Below are 23,439 nucleotides of genomic sequence, written 5' to 3' on the forward strand. Positions count from 1 at the left end.
CGTAGTTCTGTTTTCCGTGTTATATCCAAGTTTCTTCTGCTAAAATCCCTTCGTCATAGTTATTATCCAGTACAGCTCATGTGTTGTTTCTCAGTAAGTCTCTTTTGGTTTAGAAAAGTCTCTTTTCTCCTGACGTTGGTGGCTGCCGATCGCGTCAGTCTGTTTCAGCCGTTACGAAGCAAAGCGCATGCGCCTCTGCCATGAGGACCCTTTTGATAACAGAGGCTGATCCAAGAGCAGTTTCGGGAAAGTCGTGTAATACATGCAGTTTTTTGTACAACCTAGAGGGGAGGTAAGCTGATGACTACTAGTTTCCCGGTTCAAGCTGTGAAAAACCTTTGACAATAGAATAAGTCGAAAAACTATCCATCTATCCATCTATCTATCTATCAATTTTGTTATTATTTATGAAAGTAATTTATGAATCTACGTGTACTGTTCTATCTAACACAGAAGTAGTGCCCCCAAGGATGCCTTCAAGACTAAAATATTTAAGATTCAAAGATATTACATTTGTTGTGCCCTTTAACTTTAAAAACCACTAAAAAAAAAGTATAAGTGCCCTGCCAAAGCTTCAAATAATGAACAGGGTCTAACTGATTGTCTTTGGTTGGATTTTATGCAAGGACTGTGACTTAAGTGTAACAATATTTTGTTATTTGAAGAGTTAAATCAGTTAGCATGCTTTTAGAAAACTAATCAGATTTAAGATAATATAGAAAATAATTCTTTGTAGAGTGGGAGGGTGTAGGCTTTTTTTGATGGAAATAGTATTTTGGCAATTATCCAATCCAATCCACTTTATTTATAGAGCTCATTTTAAAAACAGACCAACGTCTCCAAAGTGCTGTACAAAAGCAACAAAATAAAGGCAGATACACAAAGCTCTGCCAGCTCCATAGAATAAATAAAACCATAAAATAAATAAAACGTAAAATAAAAACATGAATTAAAATAATAAATAAGATTTTTTTTTTTTTTTTTTAAGTTAAAAGACACAATTATGTTTGAATTATTTTTGTATCTATTTACATTTCCATCACACAGACCCCCAGACCTCTCTCTAGAGTTTGAACTATTGCAACTGAAAAATGTGATTAGTCCTAAAGTCCTAAGGAATGTTAATGTAAACAGACAGTTTATAATTTTACAAAATGGTCCTTTAAATGCTGCAATAGACAGATCTTTGTTCATTGAAGCTTTTGTGCTCTGGCGCCTCATGCCTTTGAGTATGTTTTTTATCATCCCTGCCCCTCAAACTGCAGGAGTTTACTGTGAGCAAACTATCTTAGCAACAAGCTAGATGTTAACAGTCTTGCTCTATGCTTCCACGACCTCCCATTGCTCGTTTAGATTCTTCATTTTCCATTTCTTTAAGTAACAAACGTTGCAGTTCTTTATGTGTATGTGCACTCTTAATGCCAAGCTGCTGAATGAATCCTGCTGTGTCTGTTTGGTTTTGCAAGGTTTAGGTTCAGACATACCGCCTAGAACTGCAATTAGAATAAGAACAAGACTATGGTTCCTGTTTGCAGTGTGAAAACAGGCTCCAACTTGAATATCCTGAAAGAGTACGTAGGGGAACTGGATGGATGGAGGGAGGGGTTGGTGGATTACATCAGAATCAGCCTCCTCTGACTCATCAGCTGGGCTCTTTCGCTCTCACAATACACAATCCCTCTCCCTCTCTCCCATGTGTCTATATTTTTCAGCGCTTGGCTGCATCCTTGTCACATGATGACAATAAGTCCAGAGATAGTTGCCAAGGAAGCGCTCCCCCTCACAATGCCTCAGTACTTAGTCATGGGTAGCTCTTTTTTATTATTATTTCATTTAAGTGGCTACACTCTAATGTTTTTTGTCTTAGTCAGAAATAGAATAAAACACAGGATGGTAACATACGTTGTGGTTGTTGTTTAACTCAGTAGAGCTCTGCCTCAGTCCTTCTACTTCCTCTTAGCAAACCTTCCCTAGCAACAGCGGTCTCTTCCAGAGCTTTATCATGAGGAAACAAACAGGAAACGACTTGAGACGTTCTTACTGTGGCTTGAACATCCAATTTTTAGAGCAGTACGCTTTAGTCCTCTTCTGTTTTCATCACTTTCAAACTAAAGCTTACAGAAGGTGAGAGTTGAAGCACAGCTGCTTAATTATGCAGTCATGCAAAACGAGTTGTAAATGTGTGAACCTGAGAAGGAGCACTTCATTATACTCTCAGAGAGGAGCAGATACTGAGTGAGGTGTGATTTCCATCTGAATGGAGGTAGATTTTCTCCTCTCTGAGCTTGTTAGAGCATTAGCATTGAATAAGATGCTTCCAATGTTGTAGTCAAGTATGAAGTCCCAACCATAGACTGTATGAGAAAGGCCTGAGCTTTGTATTTTCTTTAATTTGATTTCATTAAGACAGCATATGTGCAGGCAGCCACAGGTCGTCATAATGTGAGCAGATGATATTAACAAAGATAAATGTGGAAAATGGAGATGAGTTAACTTCTTTTTAATCCTTCATGTGTAATTTTGCTGTGTTACAGTGGTTTGAGTGTTAAAAATGAAGTTGTTTCAGTGCAAAAACAGTGGAGCAGCTGCAGACAGAGAGCAGGAATAAGAAGTAAGAAAAGCAGAGTGACACAAACAAGGGATAGACACAAAAAAAACAAAAACAAAGAGGAATCCGTGCATGTGTGTGCATGCATGTGTGTGTGTACACAAATAGATTAAGCTCTCAGGTGTGAAAGTCTGGCCTGCTCTCCTGTTGTGTCTGGTCTCCCAGCCTGTTTATCTCATCCGCAGGATGGTGTGCAAAACAATCAGTTGTCTCTGTAACTGGCTGACTGTGTCTTGTATCCTTGGTTTTTTTATGCAGTTGGAGAAAAGATGATATGATACTAAGGGGAAATCATTGTATAAGGCAAAAACAATCGAGTGTTTTCGTGGGATGGGCCGCTTATCGGGGCGATATTTGGCATTTTGGGGCATATCGGCATCAGCCTTTTTTTAATCCAACGGCCGTTATGAAACCAATTCAAAACTGTGTTGTTTCAGCTCTTAAGCAGCCGCGCCGCTGTCTGCAGTCACTATGTTTTTTTTATATTTTGTTTTTTTTGTATGTTTTGAAGATGTTTTAAAACTGCAGACATTCAGGAGCTGCTTGTTGATGCTTCTCAGCACATAATATTTCCTTGTCTACACTACGGAAGGCCTAGATGATCAAAACATTTAAAAGGCAGCACAAACTCAATTCTGTCCAGTTTTATTGCAGCTACATTGAAATTTTGGAAAACTTTATTTACAATAAAATAAAAAAAAAAACTTAAGTTTTTTTCTTTTTTTAAGTTTTCATTTACCTTTATAAAATATGCTGCTAAACCCGGGAGCTGTACACAAACATATGCTTGAGGGCATTTGAAGGCATTTAAGAGTTGAAGTTTGTATTATTCAATTTTTTACCCCATTCCCTTTCACTACATATTAATATCGGCGTCAAATATCGGTTATCGGCTTCCTTGCCTAAAAATAATCTGTATCGGTATGGGTCCCAAAAAATCCATATCGGTCTATCTCTAGTGTTTTCCTTTTTTTTGGTGGAAAAAAAACAGGAAGGATTCAGGATTTCAGGATCACCTTAGTAGAGCCTTAAACAGAAAACTGAACTCAGACTGGAGTCCAAAAACTTTAAATCCTTGAATGTTATGAACATCAACTTTTATATCATTTGGTGTCCTCATGACTATTTGGGTTGAAAATATCTTTATTAAAGTGTATGTAAGTGTCAGCACAGACAAAGGGAGTGGCCTTAAAGGACAGCTGCCTTTTTTCAGGATGGATGTCAGTAAGCCAGGTGCATCATCCTGATTGATTGGATCAGGATTTAGCAGACAGTGTCAAATACTGCTTCCGAGAGAACAGATTATCTGGAGCCTCGTCCCGGAATTAAGATTACTTTTAACTAAGGATGATCTTGTGATTGGGGATTAACTCCTAATAAGTAAAAGCTTGACAAAAGAACATCTGCACAGGAAATATGAATGGAGTGTTTCAATATGATGCTTTGAAAAATAGATTTTGTATCGCAAAGTAAAAGGAACATAAACACCATGTTGCAGTGTAAAGGTCCCAGACTGTTTGGGGTTTCAGCAGCTCAATTTGTGACATCTGTTGTGTTATGTCGCCATCTAGTGGCTAAAAGTGCTGGAACTTTTGTGTATCTAAATGATTTGAGAATTAAGTTTAGTTTTCATCATAATTAGTTTTAGTTTAGTTACATGTTTTCCCTCAAGATGTAAATAACAAATCTGAATTTTTGCAGTCCCTTCTCTTGGAAATAATAGATACAGTCAACAGATTAGTATTTCTCATTATAAAACCTTTACAGAAATAAATTAAAAATTAAAAATTAAAAAAATTACATTAAAAGCTTAGTTTATCACAAAAGCAGCTTTAGTTTGTTTCATATCTCATTGGTGGCTAATTTATACTAATTAATCTTTTTTTTTCTTTTTAGGCCACTTGGGGGCATTCAAGATCCACCATTGTGTTTACAAGTTCACCAGAAGAGTTCAAAAGTTTCCTGGCTGGCTAGAAGCTGAAAATTTCTCAGACTGGTCGGTGAGTGACAGTAGTGTAATTAATAATTATTGTCTGCAGGTTAATTGGACCAGTTTTGATGTCAAGTAGGCTAAATGAAAAATACCTCTCTGAATCAGAAATAGAATAATTTGTTTACGTACAACTCCAGCAACATTAATAAAGAAAACAAAAATTAGTACCCATGCACATAAGTTAAAAAAATCATTTAACTTGTCCAGTATTACAGTAATAAAAAAGGCAGATAAATTGATTGTAAATTGTGTTCCTTTGTAAACAGCTCTTTAAATGATTTATTGTGTTTTGTTTGTAGATTAAATACCTGTGTTGGTACTTCTTTCATTGCTGTTTACAGCCAAAAACAGAACAGTGATGGCTCTTCAACTTTGGCATTCTCTTCCCGGGGAGGGGGTTCGGGGTTATCTGCTCCGGTGGACCAATCAGGTCAGACTTGCTCCTGATTGGTCAAAAAAAAGGGATCGCTGACGTCGGCAAATCCCGGAAATTCCAAACAGCTCGTTTTAGGTCAGGATTTTACATTCACAAGCTCTAATAAGTACAGGTTTTGTCATTAAATATCACATTTTTGGGAGGAAAGCCAAAGACCCACAAATTTCACTAAAAGACTTAGTAAAGTGATTTTTGCATAATATGGGACCTTTAAATACTGAACTGCTTTATAAAAGTTTAACGTGGTAACTTTTCTAAAACCTTCTGCATAAAACCCAAAAAGTCAGAAAGATCTAGAGGCCCTCTTTCACAGTCTGTATTCATACCAGAGGTGTGGACTCAAGTCATGTGACTAAGACTTCATGTGACTAAAATCAGACTTAAGTCACAAATTTGATGACTTTGGACTCGACTTGACAATATCACCAAAGACTTGCAACTTAACTCTGACTTGGACATCAATGACTTGGGACTTGAGTTGGACTTTCTGTGATCACCAGACTACTCAAGAGTTGCAGTTACCCACATTGGCAGGGGTGGCCAACCAGTCAGAGACCAAGAGCCACAAAAATTACCATTTCAATTACTACATTTCCAATTTTCAAAGCAAGATTTACTGTGTTTGTGTGTTTCAAATTGTACTAGAGATGAGAAACTGAAACTTAGTATCAATCCCAACTGATCCCAACGTTGGCATCCATATATATACAAATATATATATATATATATATATATATATATATATATATATATATATATATATATATATATATATATATATATATATATTTTTTTTTCTTCAATTGATCGGCACACCACAACTCATAACTATATATATATATCTTTTATGAATGGATCAAGGAGCCACACACTAAAAGGCAAAGAGCCACATGCGGCCCGCGAGCCACAGGTTGGCCACCCTTGCACACTGGAATGCTATCGAGGATCATTTCAAATTACAAGGTGGAAAAAAAAAATCCTGTGTGCAAAAACCTGAAACACAAAAACAACCAATGAAGAAGCGACAACTTTGAACTTTGTTCGGCACCTAAAGTTGCACAGAGAACTGTAAGGATACCTAAAGATACCTGTTGTGATATAATGCTTTAGCTAGCTTTAGCTTAGCTCCCATTTTATGCTACAGAACATGTTACTGTCAAGTCATTGAAGTTGTAGCAGCATGTGTTGCTGTGTCTCAACCATGATGAGACCATAACGACACAAAGTCTTGTCATGTTGGTTTCATGTTGTATTCATTGTATTTGTTAAATTTAATAGATTTTTACATCCTTAAAATGGCAATTTATCATGTAAACAGTTCTTGTGACTTGTAGGGACTTGAAAAGTAAAGACTTGACTCAAGACTTTAGATTAAAGACTTGAGCCTTACATGAGACTTTCAAAGCAATGACTTCCTCCCACATCTGATTCATACACTACACTACACTATGCTCGCCTGTGGTTTCCTGTACAACTCACATTAGGCTCACACATCACACAGAGGCTGAGTTTACTGGTGTTTACAATCCACCAGGTACTTTGCATTTATGAAAAAAAGCAGAACAAAACAGCCAATAAAAGCCAACATTTCTCACTAAGTGTGCAAACATTTTTCATACACAGGGACTAGTATGGGGACTAGGGAAGGGGCCTCTCCTCTCTCACTCACTCACTCACCTGTGGTTTCCTGTAAAGCCCACAAGGTGAGTGATTGAGGCTTTACACACTAAACCAAGTGTTCTGCAATGGTGTCGAAAAAAAACAGAATATGAGCCAAATTAGCAGTCTTTAAACATGTATAATGTGAAAAATGAAATGCCAAGTGGAGTCAAACTCCAGTCATTTGTTGTTTATCTACTGTTTGTCTCATTTCAGCACATTTGATTCTGTTGTTGTTGATGGTTTGTTTGACCACTTGGGGGCAGTCATCATCCATCCTTTTGTCTTCTGTGAAGGCGTACAGGCAAACATCCTGCTGCCAGTTCACCAGGCAGATAGGCGAGTTACAGGAAATCACATGGTTTCCTGGCCGGTGTCGGCACATTGTTGTTGTGTACAGTAAACGTAGGCACTGCTTGAAAGAAATAGACTGTAGAGTTGTTTGCTCTCATCATCATTTTTCTGATACTGATCAACAATTTTGTGAAGAGAGATATTGTCCTGTCACTGATATTTAACAGCCTCAGTCTGCTCCACATATCAGTTTTTAATGCTTCCTCTTTATTTTGAACCTTGTGCGCACACATTTAATACAGCAGTGATACAGTTAAAGTCTGGAAACTGATGCAATCTCCAGTCAAGCACGATATTGACTCTGTAAAAAGGGATAATATGAGGTTTACACAAGGCTCTGGTGTGTTGATCTCACTAGATGGCACTCAAAGGTAAAGATTCCCTCTTCTGCAGAGCACCCTCAGATCTGGTTGGCTTTCGATTTCCAAGAAATCACATGGTTGCCGGTAAATGCACCAAATCCAACCACCTGAGGTGCTGTTGCCTTTATAAAAGCCTGAATGATAGATCAGGGTTGTGAAGTTGTTTTGGCTGACAGGGGATCAGTTTTGGTTCACCCAGTTTTGCACTCCGACGTCTAAAGCAGACATCAGATCAGCTCTTTAGTGTAACGAACAGGGACTTTCCTTAAGTGATTGATGGGCGTTTTTTGATTATGCTTTTTAACTGCTCTAACTTTCCGGTTTGATCAACTTCAGCCGCTGTAAATGTTGTGATTGCCCCACTCCCCGGGGAAGTCAGGGGATTCACAGAAGATACAAAGGGGGAATACCTGGTTACATAAAACAATACAAAACAAAGCCTGGCTCATTTGGCAATAACTGCACAGCCATCAGAAGTATGTGACACCTTTTGTTTTCAAGCAAACAAAATATCTTCTATATATCATACAATGCTGCTGAATGACTTCATTCACCAAGATGAACTGTTGCACATGAAACCGGCTGCAGGAATTCGATCCACCTCATGTATCATTTTCTGTACTCAAAGCAAACTAATTTTTCATGAATCAGTCAAACAAAAGTCAATGAGGTGTAAAAAATAAGCTTCACTGGTGTCGTTTTTGTTAGGCTTTATGCAGCACGAGTTCCTTTATTAGTTTTGCTTTAAAGAGGAGAAGAGAAGCTGGTGTTAGATTACAGACGCTTTCCTCCTGTTACTCCTCCCCTCGTGAAATGTCCCTTTTGATGGCACGTTTAGGTTCACCATGTGAACACATAAACAAGATTAGATGTGGTGAAGAAATATAGCTTAAATCATCATGAAACTTTATTTTAATTCTGTTGCACAAGTGACCAAAGAGAATTGTTTTTCTCATGATTCTGAGGCAGTTTTAGGTTAATATTTACCATGCTGGCTGTGGTAACTTTGTGTATTTACGCAAGAACTGCATTGGCACAATTTTTGACATAAGAGTACTTAAATGTTTGCTGTTTTCTTCTATTTTCACTATGCTAATGTTATATTTTGTGCATTTTACTGTAATTGATGACATATCTGTAAGTTCTTACATACTTATTAGGATAGAATAGAATAGAAAATACTTTAATTATCCCCGAGGGGAAATTCAGGAGGACTCACAGCAGCAAAACAAGAAAACAAAAGTAAGCTCCATAAGAAAATAGATGCTGACAGCTTGTCCATCATTGTCCAGTCAGCCAGCCTCCACCTCCACAGGGTCCAGGACTGAGCTTCTTCAGCAGTCTGTTCAGTCTCTGTCTCCTGGATCCTGTCTGCTCACAGCAGGTGAAGCTCTTCCAATGTGGCGTTGGTGTCCAGTGTTAGCTCTGTTACCCATGTCTGTGAATAGCATGATGCTACTCTGCCTTCTGGTGTTCCCTCTGTTGCTGGGTTAGCACAGCTAGCTTGTCCATCTTCTCCACCTCCTTCTCCTCACCTTGTGGGGAAACATCTGGCCTCGCACCAGTTAGCATTGACATGCTACAGGCTGCTAACAGCTGGTGTCACATGTAAACAATGCAGCCATGGTTACATGTAGGATCTTCAGACAAACACAGGAGCAAAAATAGTAAAAATATCACTGAAGACAAAAACAGTTTGGTGTCCACGACCAACAAATGAGCCATACACAGTAATCCACTCCAAATACAAAGATGACGAAAAAATTACAAGAAATGGACAAAGGAGAGAGAGCTGCTGCAACAAGCAGCCACAACCAGATGGTAGCTCTTAGCATAACAATAATCAACTGAAGTGACACTGTTTTTATCTACTTTTTACTTTAACATTAGATGTGCAGCACAATTAATGCTATTCCACAGTTTCTGCAACTCTTTTCTATGGTATAAAGAGCATAATGACATTATAATGACCGAATATTTTAGTCATTTTATGATTATTTTAGTGGCCAATTCAACAAGAAAGCTGAAACCTCCTAAATAGGCCAAGTCTTCTCATAAATTTGGCCTGTAGCTGATAGTATCTTATATAAACCAATGATGGCTAGCTCCTCCACCTTTTTGGAGATAGATCTTATGTTCCCAATAACGATGGATGGAAGGACAGGTCCATGTAGTCACTTCTTAGCTCACACCTCGGCACCAGCACGTCGTCCTCACCTCCTTCTCCTCTCCTCACCTTGCGGGTAAACATCTGGCCTTGCACCAGTTAGCATTGACATGCTACAGGCTGCCAACAGCTGATTTCACATGTAAACAATACGGCCATGGTTACATGTAGGATTTCTAGACAAACACAGGAGCAAAATTAGTAAAAATATCACTGAAGACAAAACCAGTTTGGTGTCAACAAATGAACCATACAAAGTAATGACCCACTCCAAATGCAAAAATGACGACAAGGAAGGGAAAGCAGCGGCGCCTAGCAACAACAACAACAAAAAAGAAGATCAATGGATTAAAACAAATGCCCCAAATGTCCAGTATGCTAACATATATAGGTCACACAACCCATAATAAGCATTTATGAGTCAGTAAATATTATGTTTATGTTAAATAAAGCATCAGTTTATTCAAACACAGGAAGATTGCAGGAAGTCTGCCCCTCTGTGTTGTAAAAACATGGTTAAAATATTAAGGTCAGGTCAGCTCAGGTGGAAGGAAGTCAGAGTTTGATGACAGGTGTGTAGATGCAAAAGTTATATCAAATATTTCACCACAAACAATTCCTTAAATAGAAAACAAGAAGCTGGGAATGTAGTGGGTGGGTGAATGCTTTCAGTCACAAGACCTTGGGTTAGGCTGGGTTTGGCTGAGTCAGGCATGAACACAACAAAGACAGAAAGTGAAAGAAAGAGACGCGGGGACTTTCCAGCAGCGTGGTGTGGCGGTGGTATGGTGCAGAACTGGTAAAACATACGCTTCTTGGCACAAACGCCCAACCGCACACACATGACTGAGGTTTAAAGATGCACATGGGAAAGTCATGAACACTATGGTGACTGACAGAGCTACAGAGTCTCTTCATCATATCTGATTTTGAGGAATCTATTCATTCAGGAGCGCAGCCATTTTGTGTTTGTGTCTTTGGAGAGCTCACCCAAGATGGCGGCACCTTGGCCCCTCCTGCCTGTGACCTGCTGGTGGCGAACAATAACTGATGAGGACAGGAGGGTGTTGAGCTGATGAGTCACTGTGTCTGAGCAGTGAGGTTTATAGGACAATAAGTGAAGGTCAAGCCAAATAATTTCGATTATTTTGATCTTTCGCAACAGATGATTATTGATGTCCTCTGTCAGGTTTTCTCCAGGATGTTGGGGCTGAGTGTTTTCCCTGCAAGTCATCACCTAATGTGGCATTTGTTCGAAGCAGTAAAGCCAAAAACTCTCCTTCAACTTGACATATTTTGAACCTTTGATATTAAGTTTTACTTTAGTATCCTTGTTCCAGAAGGTGAACTATGCAGCTTCAGTCAAAACGAAACAAAACAAAAATCCTACACTCTTATAGTAAAATGAAAGGGAAACGTGCAACTTGTCTAAACCACGTGACCTCAGCCACCATTTTGAGATTGACGGGTGTGAAGTTTTCACGAAATGGCGCTGGAGGTTCAGCCTTACCTTTGTCGATAGAGGGAGTTGGTGGTTTTTGACATGTTGCTGCAAATCATCTCTACGGTACCTTTGGTGTTTATGACGCATATCAGCGGGCAAACTTCCAAACAGCTTTAGTGCCAGAAAAGAAACACGGTGATAGTCAGGGACTTTCCAACAGTCAACCCAACGCTGTGATGTTAATGCACCACATTAAAACACCGTAAAAGGGCTTGGTACAGAAATATTGCAGACACTAAAAAGTGATAGCCTTCTGGTGTGCCCTCTGTTGCTGGGTTAGCACGGCTAGCTCATCCATCTTATTAGTGATAGATCTTACGTTCCCAATAACAATAGATGGAACCACAGGTCCATGTCGTCACTTCTTAGCTCAGACCTGAGAACCAGCATGTCGTCCTCACCTTGTGGGGAAACATCTGGCCTAGCACCAGTTAGCATTGACATGCTACAGGCTGCTAACAGCTGATTTCACATGCAAACAATGCAGCCATGGTTAGATATAGGATCTCCGGACAAACACAGGAGAAAAAAATAGTGAAAGTATCACTGAAGACAAAACCAGTTTGGTGTCCATGACCAACAAATGAGCCAAATTAGTGATGACCCACTCCAAATAGTCTACAAAATAAAATGTTGCAGACACTGAAAAGTGATGAAGTCACTAAGAGTCACTGTTAAATAAACCTAAAATGTGTACACATCTCTGCTTTGGAAAAAAAAAGAGTTTTGCGCCACCTTTGTGAGGAAAACATGAACGTGTCTTTCTGTGCTGTGCGTAGTCTTGGGGTATAATTAGCGCCCCATGTACGGAGGCTGCAGCGGATCTTGGTTCAGCTGTTGTGGTGTGAAGGAACAAAGTAAAAGCACTTTGTTATAGCACTGAAGTAGGTTTTGGGAGGATCTTTACTTTACTTGAGTTTCTATATTCATTGCAACTTTAAAAAAATTATACTTTTACTCCACTTCTTTTAATAGTCACCTTCATTACTCGCTACAAAATAAAATGTAAATATGATTGTCTCATCATGTATGAATTATTGGGACTGTGTTTTCTGATGAGATTGCTCAAGACCTTTTACAGAAACATTTAAAAAGCAGGATCCCCAAGGTATGGATCATGAAGTGTGGTAATAACAACAACAACAACAACAACAACAACAACAACAATAATAATGATAATAATAATAATAATAATAATAATAATAATAACAATAATAACAATAATAATGATAAAATAATAATAATAATAAATAATACAAATAATAATAATAATAAATAATACAAATAATAAAATTTTAATAATAATAATAAACAAAATAATAATAATAATTTTTCTGGATTTTATTGCTTTTACTTTAATGTCTGTTGCTGTACTCTGTCTGTTTTGTCTACTGTGACATGTGCTGCTGCCTCCCTTGGCCAGGTACTGTTGTGAAAGAGGTCTCGACCTCAATGGGTCTTTTACCTGGCTAAATAAAGGTTAAATAAAGAATAAAAATAATTAAACCATGTGAAGAGGCTGCTCACTTGTCAATATGTATTATTCCCCACAATTATCAACAATGATTCACACATCAATGGTGTTTTCAGAAGAAAAATCCCACTCTGGAGGCTGTTTTCAAAAGTTTGCGTTTTAGGTCGGCTAAAACCCAGTTTCCATGTGAACGCGAGGCCGAAACGCAACAAAACTTTTGCGTTTCACCCTAAAACCGTTGTCATGTAAGCGGCCCTTCAAGTGTTTTTTTCAGTTGGTGACGTTCACATTTACAGGAGTAGATTCCAAGTGAGATATCTCTACTTTTACTCAAGTGTAACTCTAAGTACTTAATACACCGGTTAATACACTGGACTCGACCTTCTGCTGCGTGTGTCCCTCCTCTTCCTGCTCCCCACATTTCACATCTCTCTTCAGCCATCCCATCCACTCCAGACACATTTATGAAGAAACCTTTTGTACTTTGTTTATGATAGGTGATCGTATTAATCAATGTTTGATTTAAGACAAACACATAAAGCAACCTTTGTCACTCAGTGATTATAAATGAAGGTTTATGGTGTCTGACTGGAATTGTATCAAACTTTTATTATCCTTGACAAATCAGCAGAGCAGGAAATAAAAGAATACAAAAAGAGATGTATTTCACTGGAGAATTTATTGAAACAAATTTACAAAACCGAGGGTGGACTCAGGGTCAGCGGAATAAATAAGAAGATGTTTGCATTTTAACAGAAGAAAAGTGATTTTTGTCTTTGTGTTTTTAAAAAAGAAAATAGTTTCGAGTCTAAAGACTAAACAAAATATTTACATTAACCCCAGCTCCAACAGGCTATCCGTACACTGACTCATGTTTTACTATCATACAGAGCATTAGCCGTCACTGCGGTTCCTCTCCATCTCTTTCAGCTTGAAGTAGCCCCCCTTCATTTCCATCAGCTCCTGGTGAGTCCCTCGCTCCTGAACTCTGCCCTTACTGATGAAAATGATCTCATCTGCTTTTTCGATGGTCTTCAGCCTGTGAGCGATCACCAGCAGGGTCTGGTTGGGACAGTTGGCCAAAGCCTGCTGAACCTGTGAAGTCAATGAAAGACAGATCATTGGTTTATATAAGATACTATCAGCTACAGGCCAAATTTATGAGAAGACTTGGCCTATTTAAGAAGTTTCAGCTTTCTTGTTGAATTGGCCACTAAAATAATCATAAAATGACTAAAATATAAGGTCATCATAACGACACTTTGCTCTTAGAAAAGAGTTACAGAAATCGTGGAATAACATTAGTTGTGCTGCACATCTAATGTTAAAGTAAAAAGTAGATAAAAACAGTGTCACTGCATTTGATTATTGTTACGCTAAGAGCTACTATCTACATCTTGTTGGTTGTGGCTGCTTGTTGCAGCAGCTCTCTCTTCTTTGTCCGTTTCTTGTAATTTTTTCGTCACTTCTTCGTCATCTTTGTATTTGGAGTGGATCATTACTTTGTATGGCTCATTTGTTGGTCATGGACACCAAACTGGTTTTGTCTTCAGTGATATTTTTACTGTTTTTTCTCCTGTGTTTGTCTGGAGATCCTACATGTAACCATGGCTGCGTTGTTTACATGTGAAATCAGCTGTTAGCAGCCTGTAGCATGTCAATGCTAACTGGTGCGAGGCCAGATGTTTCCCCACAAGGTGAGGAGAAGGAGGTGAGAGCTAAGAAGTGAGGACATCGACCTGTCCTTTCATCCATTGTTATTGGAAACGTAACATCTATCTCCAATTTTGGCCACCACTGTGTATCGTAATTTTTTAGATAAATCAAACAATAACTGGGGGGATATTGTTATAATCATTTGTGGTTTTATTAAATTGAGAAAAGTTACCTTGTTTTCACTTTCAGAGTCCAGTGAGCTGGTTATTTCATCCAGAATCAGGACCTGCGGCTGTCTGACCAAAGCCCGAGCGATTGCGATCTGCTGCTTCGCGCTCTTGGATAACTGTCCGCCACCTTCACCCACCTCTGAAAAATACACAACAGTTTAGCTTTGTGATAAAAAATACTACCAGACACAGAAGTTGTTTTCTTTTGTTGTTTATTCAACAAAAAAAATCAACATAAGTGTTTTAAAAGTGTTTGTCTGGCTTTATCAACACACCTCAAACACACCAGGCTGGTTTTTATTGAGGCACTCAGCCTGGTTAACAACAGCAGCTGGTTGAACAAGCTCACCTGTATCATAGCCTTTCTCCAACCGCTCGATGAAGCCATGGGCGTTGGCTTTGCGAGCTGCTTCCTGGATTTCCTCCAAAGAGCAGTCAGCAAGCCCGTAGGCGATGTTATCTCTGATGGTGCCAGAGAAGAGCACGGGCTCCTGGTTCACCACGGAAATCTGTCCAACACAAGTCTCATTAGCCTGACTGAGAAGTATCTCATGGTGGCTCATCTCACAGCTCATTTACACTCAGGTCTTTAGTGAAAGTTTCAGTCAAAATGAAAACACACCATGATGTCTATGACCTTAAAAGTCTAAAGTATTACTCACTATTTTTCTTTCTTTTTTTGAAGATGCAAAAGAGGAAAGACAAATTTAAGAGAAAAAGATGCTTTACAAACCTTCTTGTGGAGGAAGCGATGCTTGTATTGTTTCAGTGGTTTATCATCCAGGAGGATGTCTCCGTCCTGTGGCTCATAGAAACGCTCCAGCAGACTCACACAGGTGCTTTTTCCTTCTCCAGATGGACCGACTAACGCCGTCATCTTACCGGACTTCAGCTCCAAAGACAAATCCTGAGGTAAGGAAAAGCGTATTTTAAAGGTAACTGAACTGTTAAATGTTACGTAGAGTGGTCTAAACACCTGTAGCTCAGACCTCACCTGAAGAACTGTTTTGTCGGGGGAACCAGGATAGGCGAAGTTGACGCTGTTGAAGCGGACGTTTCCTCTCAGCTGATCGGGTTGGAGCGTCCCGTCAGCGCTCACCTTCGGCTTCCGGTCCAAATATTCAAACACTTTTCCTGCAGCGCTCACCGAGTTCAGCATGTCACCGAAAATGTAGGTGAGGGTCTGAAAAATGTCAATCACAGGAAGTCAGACACAATAGAGTATGTAAAACAGGGGCCGCTTACACGACAACGGTTTTAGGCTGAAACACAAAAGTTTTGTTAATCTGAAACTTTTGAAAATGGCCTCCAGAGTGGGATTTTTCTGAAACGCTGCCGACACCATTGCCGTGTAAACAGTGAGTCGGCGTTTTCAGTGGAAGCGCTGACGTCACACTCCGCTTCGTGTGAGCGCATACAACAGGACAACTGAACCAATCATTACAAACTACTACATTACACTACACTGTGTTTCGAGAATGACCTCCAGTAACCTCGCAACGTCACAGCCCTTTGTTCTCTGATTGGTCAGTTCTATCAGAGGGGTGGAGGGGGTAGAGCCAGGGGGCGGTTTTTGCAGCATGGCAGTACTTACAAAACCGCCATATTGGATGGGGCAGACCGAGCGAGTTTGCTGTTAGCCAAAACTTCTACTGTAACATGTATAGTTTATACGTGGAAATACAGGCAGACTTCACCAATAAACTATTTCTATAACAGGGCTCCATCCTGCTCCTTCACTTTTCTCTGTCTGTTTTATCCATCATGATGAAAGTGTAGTCTAAAGATCACCTCTACCGTCAGTTCCTCACTATGTTATTACTGCAGCATTATTGTGGTCCAGGTTCACAGTGCATGTCACAACAAGCATGCAAATATCACAGTCTCACAAGTATTACAACGTCTGCTAAAACTACATTGTTTTAACTGCTAATTCACCATGTAAAGCCGAGCTGCTCAGCAGAGCAGAGTCCCTGCATCCAGTTCTCAGTCAGTCGGCTCTTGGTGGGTGTATCCCTCGGTGGCGGTTGTGTGACTAACTGACATCACAGAGGAGGAGCTGCTTTATCAGATTACTCCAATAAAAAGAAAGGATCCTCGTGTCGTCACGACGTTTGAAATCTCGCAGCCAAATGTCAATGACCTATTTTCAGAGGCATCAAATCTCGTTCTAGGATATCAGAAAAAATACAATATCTCATTTTTTGAAAATTCAGGGGGTGAAAGGTCTTGTTTTCAAATTTATTATATTGTATGTAAGTATTAAATCAGGGATCAGCATGATATGTCCCCTTTAAACCAAACTTTTTGTGAGTTTCTGTTAGTGAGATAGAGGTGTTAGGGGAACATTTGACAAATGCGGCACATATTTATATGCATCGATTCACGCTTGCTGTTTAAGGGCTGAACGGTTTAGTCCCCCTCCGCACTACGTTGTTTGGGACGGCCCTTAATATGGCGGACCCTCTGCCAGAATGCTCAAGCGGAGGGTTAGTGTGTAGGGAGAGTGTGTAGGGGGCGTTTTGGGATTGAGCCTTTAACATCACAAAAAAAAGGGCTGAAAAAAAGCTTAGTTTGACTTTCCTAACTGCAAAGCTATTTGATAAACGACTAAAAGATTACCCTGATGTTATCCCCGAGGTTTGACTGGTAGAGGAGGAAGGACACCAGGTTTCCAGTGGTCATCTGTCCGCTCTGGATAAACAGCCTGCCATAGTACAAGATGAGGACCTGCATGGCCACTCCTGTGAACTGAAAACGCACACACACGCACACAAATTAACACATATTTTCAAGCAGTGTTTTGTAGAAAAATCCCCTCATCTCTTCATACAAAGAATGAACTTCTCACCCGTCGTGCCAGTAAATAGACGGCCCTGACTGTGTCTCTTTTGCTTTTGAGGTTATGTGTGTCCATCAAGCAGTCGCCATAGCGACCAGCCTCATGTTTTTCTGCGTTGAAGCTTCGAACTACACGGATGCTGGACACGGCCTCATTTGCAGCTTCATTTGCGCGGGCAATCGAGTCCTGAACAGCAAGATCCAACCTCTGGAGGAGCAGGAAAAGAGACAGGAAATGAAGTTTTGTCCTCAGAGAAACTCGCTCTGGTTTCAGTGTGAATCTGAACTTCAACATGTCAACAAAGCCTCAACCTGGTAGTGTGTGTCGTAGATGTTCTGGATGAGGCCGGTTAGAGGCGTCTCCATCAAAACGAGGAAGGTGAGCTTCCAGGAGAGATTCATCATCAGAGAGATCATGCCCATGGTCTTGATGAAAGTCCTCAGCAGCACGTTTATATTCAGGCACACCGTTCTTCCCATCAGGTTAGTGTCCCGAGACAACCTGGCTGTGATTTCACCTACACAGAAAATAAATGTTTTCACATGTAACTTTTTGTTTTCTGACTTTCTGTTTTTTTTAACTCTGGGATGTCTTTCTCTTTCTTTTTCAGTGCACTTACAGCATCCTTACCTGCCTTTGTGGTCTCAAAGAATCCTATTTCCTGTTTGGTCAAAGCCCCAAACAGCTGGACTTTGACCCTGCAGTTGAAGGCGCTGATGGCAGAAAGTAAGAGCCCCCCTCTGCAGCCTGCACTCACAGAGCTGATTAAAAATCAAAGAGAAATTCAGTTATACGTCACAATAAAGCCACTCAACACATGCTACAGGATGTTTGGTGAGGGAGTCACACCTTCCCAGAGAGAAGAGGCCCATGTAGAGCAGAGCAGAGGTGAACTCAGTGTGCTGGTACTGACTGCCAAGGATGTCGATGACTCTTCCGGTGTAGAACGGGATGAACATCTCACCTGACGACACACACACACACAAATGATGACACGTCAGAGGAGCAAAATTACTTTTTCATCATCACCATCATAAACAGACATTGACTTTAGGGAAAAATCAACTAATGCTGCTGTTTCTGAATCACAACGTTTAATTTTTTCTGTATCCCTACAGTCATCTCTACTACACAGGGAAATTATTATCATCATTATCTGTTGCACTCACAGAGAACAGCCAGTGTCAGGAACACTAGTCCCCCACCCATCAGCAGGTAGTCTGGTCTGTACATGTGCAGGACCCTCAGGAGCAGCACCCTGGCTTTCTGCTTCCTCACATTACCGGCTGCTGCATCGTTACTATCCGGGATGGTGATCTCCCAGAACAGAGCAGCAGCCACAGACGCTCCGGCGCACATCAGCCAGCAGCGTATGTCCGCCAACAAGCCGCACTGAGTCTCCTCATGGTACACCACTTTGGTCCCGGTCTCGAACACAGCCGGCAGTAGACTGTGCACGGCTATGAAACGAATCAGCAGCGGTTTGGGGTCTCTGAGACCGAGAAGGGTCACGGAAGTTAGAGCCAAACACCGGAGAGCCGCGGAGACCCAGAGACGCGTCAGATGTCCACAGACGCTGAGAGAGACGTGAAATCCCGATGCGTAAAACAAGAACAGGTCCACGCAGGCGGCCAAAAACAAAGTGCAGGCTTTACGGGGGACTGTTACGGTGTTGTCTGCCATTTTTCAGCCGTCCGCGTCCTCGTATGACCTGCTGTGCTGCGAGGACCAGTGTTTGAGTTTTTATCTACTTTCAGTTTCATTTTCTCAGAAAAGAGGGGGTTCCCTGAAACTGCCGCGCATGAATATTTAGAGCAAGATCCTAAATTGGGTTTTTAAACTTGTGACTGTTTTTAAGTATGAACATCTTTCTCCTATTTTCTTCCAGTAATTATGGAGGAGGTTCAGGGCCTCTGGAATAACGTCAATTTTTTATTATTATTGATATATTTATTATTTTTGTTTATTTATTTTTATTTTATTTTATTTTATTTTTATTTTTGAGAAAAAGTACTCTGAGATTCAAAAAATAAAGTCAATTTTTAATTATTATTATTGCTATTTTTTAATTTAATTTTAATTCAATTACTATTATTTATTTATTTTTTGGAGGAAAAAGTCATAATTCTCACTTTTTTCTCGGGACTCTGAGATTAAAGTCAGAATTATACCAGAGAGGAAAAGGGCCACTGGAAAAAAAGTCAATTTTTTTATTTTTGCTATTTTTCATTTATTTATTTATGTTTTTTTGTTGTTGTTTTTTTTGAAAAACAGGTGAAAATTTTAACTTTTTTCCTTAGTACTTCTAAATTAAGGTCAGAATTTTTACAGAGGAGGATAAGGTCCACTGACACCAACTTCAATTTTTTATTATTATTATTTATTTATTTATTTATTTTTCTTTGAGGAAAAAGTCAGAACTCTTACTTTTTTCCTCTGGACTCTGAGATTTAAGTCAGAATTATACAGAAGATATTTTTGTAATAATTATTGTTGCTATTTTTTTTTTTTTTTTTTTTGAGTAAAAAGTCAGAATCTTGAGAAAAAAGTCAGAATTCTGACTCCTTAGAAAAAAATGGTAATAAAAAAAATGGACAATTCTTTCCAGTTGCCCTACTCCGCTCCTGTAAATTACACAGAATAACTGCCTGAGACAAAATTCTTACACAGGACTTTGAATGAAATGACTGTATAGCTCAGAAAATGAAAGAAAAACAGTCTTAGTTTTCAAAATGGGTTTATTTCATTTTAAATTTCACATATTGAACAAAAAAAACACTTATGAGTGTTTCAGAAATATGAGTGTGGGAAGCTGTCATTAAATGTGTGCAGTGTCAATAGATAACCAGCAACAAACAACTTAATCCAATCTTACAACTAAGGCAACAAAAAAAAATCTCTCCTAATGCTGTGGTTGTGTAACAAATTCAGCTTTCACTTTTTGTTGCATTCAGTGTTAGACTGAAAAATCTGCACAGTTTACAGCTGCTGCCACCAAAAGTGAAAGTACAGGAAAGTACTGTGGGACTTTTAGGAGAGGGATTATCCAGGGTTCAGCAGGTTTTTTATTAAAGAAGGCAAATTAACTTTTATTTCCTTGCTCCATCAGTCACAATGAAATGTTAGCTGACTGAAAAATAAGTCTTCTGGTGAATTTATTGGCTTTAGGTATCCTTAAGTCCTACTGGAGCTGTCCTAAAACTATGTGAAGTTGAGCTTTTAAAATGTTAAGCTATAAAATGATGAGCCAAAATTTTAATAGCTGCTTCAATTTTTTTGTGGTAGTAAATATAAGGAAACAAACAGATAACTGTATCCAGAATGATAGTGTCTCTGCAGACTAGGGGTAGAAATCTCTGTGGTGATCACTGATCGAAGAATGTGGGTAAGTCATTTCCCAGAATGACTTTCTCCTCTGCCTTGTCTTTATCAATGGTGACGATGTAGGCCACGCCCCCGCTGGAGCCATCCCGGCTCATCGCCAAAGAGAGAGCTGGAAACACAACCAGAGACAGGAAAGGAGGGTGATTTAGTCTGTGTGACATTAGATACAACTTGTGTTTTAACAGAGGAGTGTCTGTTTTCAGCAGGCAGTAAAAAAATAAACAGCAGTTCCTTAAACATCTGTTTACTTCTCTGACAAAAATAAAGAATTCTTAAAAATAAAAACTCACTGTTGACAACAAACTTCTGGCACTCCTCTTTGCTCATGCCTCGGCGATACTCAGCATCCACAAACCCATAAACATAAAAGCTGCCTGACCCACCAATCGCAAACGGTTGTCTTGTCAGGAGACCGTTCAGGGTTGCAAACACCTGGAAGAGGTCAAAGGGCACGACACAGTGAAACAAACAGATGGTTATCACATTTTGTGTGAACACCTGCTGCAGCAAAAAATAATTTCTGCATTTCTTATAAATTATAGTTCATCATGATGCGTTTACTGACCTGTCCGCCATCTCTTCTGTCCCAGCCGGCCACGATGAGATGCGCTGACAGCTCCTCTTTGTACTTATAGGAGATGTTCTTCACAAGAGTGGCAGCTGAGCGAACCTGGGGGTCCTCTCCTATCTCGATACTGACACAGGTAGGACATTAAAAGATTAAATATATAAACAATACACCTTTACTTCTCCAGTTAATGTCAGGAAACTAAACCAATGAGTAACTATGATGCCCTCCTGCCTGGTGCCACAAACATAAACATCTTCACTGTGTCTGTGATGAAATAATATACAGCTCCTCACACTCACCAGCTGTTTTTTTTTCATTTATTTAAACATAGCACATTTGTCCACTTGAATTAGATTGAAAAAATTGCTTCTCAAAGATGTTTCTTGCCAAATTCTATGACAAAATACAGAAATTTTTACTCAACGTCAGAGGAGACAAAACCCTGACATAGAAAAGCTTGTTTCATTATTGTATGATGTCATAACTATGAATCAGGGAGCAGGCTGTAGCCTATTTTACATGCTAAATATGTGACACTTGACATCTACAGATCCTTTGTTTCATTCAATCAAAAGTGTGGGAGACTTTTCCACAGTGGTGTGCATTAAGGGCAGGTGGGGTTCCCCGTGGGACAGAATTGAAAGTGATCACTGCAACCGCTCCTTACTACAATCATTTTAAATAAAGTGGGGTGTTGGAGGACCGTGTCAGGGCCAGAATGACTTAACATAAACCAAAAAGTCTCTTAAGTTGTAGTAGTGCTTCTTATGTCTCATTGTGTTGACTATCATGAGATCACGCTTAATGTAAACAGACACTACAGAATGCTGTAAGTGGGCCATGCTTGAGCGCGGTTTGAATGGCAGTGTGATTATGTCCTTGTTTCCTTCTTTTTGCCCCTACCCTCCAAATGTCTGTACACACCACTGTTTATCCCCAGCAATTATTTTGCATATTTCATACAGTTTGTGTTCTATCAGAGTTATTGGCAATAACAGATATTGAATCGACACTTGAAGATGAGTGGTCTGTCCCTACAAAACAACACAGTAAATTCCATAATCAGCCATAAAAAGAGTCTCCACTGTGAGCACCATATAAAATACTGTCTAAAATCTGTCAGAGCTCATTTATAGTTTGCAATTGGAGAAAACTTTGAACACTTTTAACACCATTAATCTGCACTATTCTCTAAGTAAGAACATTAATCCACACATGTTGCAAAGAAAGTTGCTGCTTAATGCTTTTGGTGTGGGTGAAACGCCTCTGTGACTCTGCCGTGCTGCTTTGTGACATTCAAGAGAAGGTAAACTAATTTTTGGTTTACTTTACTCACCTGTGAACATCGAGCTGGTAGTTGACAATCTCAGCGATGGTCTGAGCATCTGCTGCAGAGCCTGACAGAGCACAGTAGATCTTATCATGGAGGGGCGAGAGTTTGTTCATCACCCTGTTCACCACTGATTCCCTGGATGGAGGAGAGGAGGGGAGAGGAAGAGAGGAGAGGAGAGGAGAAGAGAGGAGAGGAAGAGAGGAGAGAGGAGAAGAGAGGAGAGGAGAAAAAGGACACGCAGCACTCAATGAAAGAGTAGAGTTGTATTATGTATACGTTTTAGAATGACTGACGTCACGCAATGCGCATAAGAACACGCACGCGCATACATACCCCGCTGAAACGCGGGAATCTGACCCCAGAACGACCCCTCCATCATATTCGATAGCAATGATAGTGGTCTGTGGACGGAGATGACAACGACACCGGGAGTCGTGAGTCACAACACACAAGACAGTTTGCGGAAGTTATACACATATAAAATTTTCACTAAATATCTAAAAGGCTTTAATATCATACTTACCCCGGTTTTCACCTCCTCAGACAACCACTCAGGCCCTGTTTCCTCCAACATGCTGATACACTCCTGAGGCTGAGTTACGACCGTTACGACGACTGTAACCGTCGGTTCGACAGGGACGTAAAGGTGACGCAGACGTAAACCCCAAAACGTCCGGTCGAAAGCTCCTGATGTTATTACTCTCTTTGGGTGAAGTAAAATCTATTTTATGACTCTAAATACACCGTTTCAACACGTTAGATCATTGGATCAGCAGCAGGGCGACGCCATCTTTCTCTGAGTTTAATCGAAATTGAAAGTTAAGCCGTTGGCTCCTGCAACGAGCCGTGAGTTCAAGTGAGGCCAA

General features: G+C 39.9%; 2 protein-coding genes and 1 long non-coding RNA gene across 3 annotated transcripts; 1 reads left to right on the forward strand and 2 right to left on the reverse strand.

The window, feature by feature from the left end:
• Positions 1–152: 152 nt before the first annotated feature.
• LOC141803510 (uncharacterized) lies at positions 153–17,197 on the forward strand. The gene is made up of 4 exons (XR_012599570.1): positions 153–292; positions 4,505–4,608; positions 15,299–15,355; positions 17,084–17,197. It is a non-coding gene; the product is annotated as an uncharacterized LOC141803510 (long non-coding RNA).
• Positions 13,320–19,039, reverse strand: tap2a (transporter associated with antigen processing, subunit type a). The gene is made up of 11 exons (XM_074687601.1): positions 18,455–19,039; positions 18,135–18,249; positions 17,916–18,046; positions 17,597–17,802; positions 17,295–17,492; positions 17,066–17,194; positions 15,438–15,626; positions 15,177–15,350; positions 14,793–14,952; positions 14,446–14,582; positions 13,320–13,652 (listed from the first exon to the last, which is right to left on the reverse strand). The coding sequence occupies exons 1-11, from the start codon at positions 18,966–18,968 to the stop codon at positions 13,452–13,454; spliced, it is 2,154 nt and encodes a 717-aa protein (XP_074543702.1). The 5' UTR covers positions 18,969–19,039; the 3' UTR covers positions 13,320–13,451.
• Positions 19,040–20,025: 986 nt separating this feature from the next.
• On the reverse strand, positions 20,026–23,317 carry psmb9a (proteasome 20S subunit beta 9a). Its single transcript, XM_074686786.1, has 6 exons — positions 23,097–23,317; positions 22,907–22,974; positions 22,577–22,708; positions 21,235–21,364; positions 20,960–21,101; positions 20,026–20,778 (listed from the first exon to the last, which is right to left on the reverse strand). The coding sequence occupies exons 1-6, from the start codon at positions 23,145–23,147 to the stop codon at positions 20,651–20,653; spliced, it is 651 nt and encodes a 216-aa protein (XP_074542887.1). The 5' UTR covers positions 23,148–23,317; the 3' UTR covers positions 20,026–20,650.
• Positions 23,318–23,439: the final 122 nt, after the last annotated feature.

Source organism: Halichoeres trimaculatus, unplaced genomic scaffold (genome assembly GCF_033239565.1).
Source record: "Halichoeres trimaculatus isolate MK-OKI-2021-1 unplaced genomic scaffold, fHalTri1.1 fHalTri1_scaffold_14, whole genome shotgun sequence".
Taxonomy (NCBI): domain Eukaryota; kingdom Metazoa; phylum Chordata; class Actinopteri; order Labriformes; family Labridae; genus Halichoeres; species Halichoeres trimaculatus.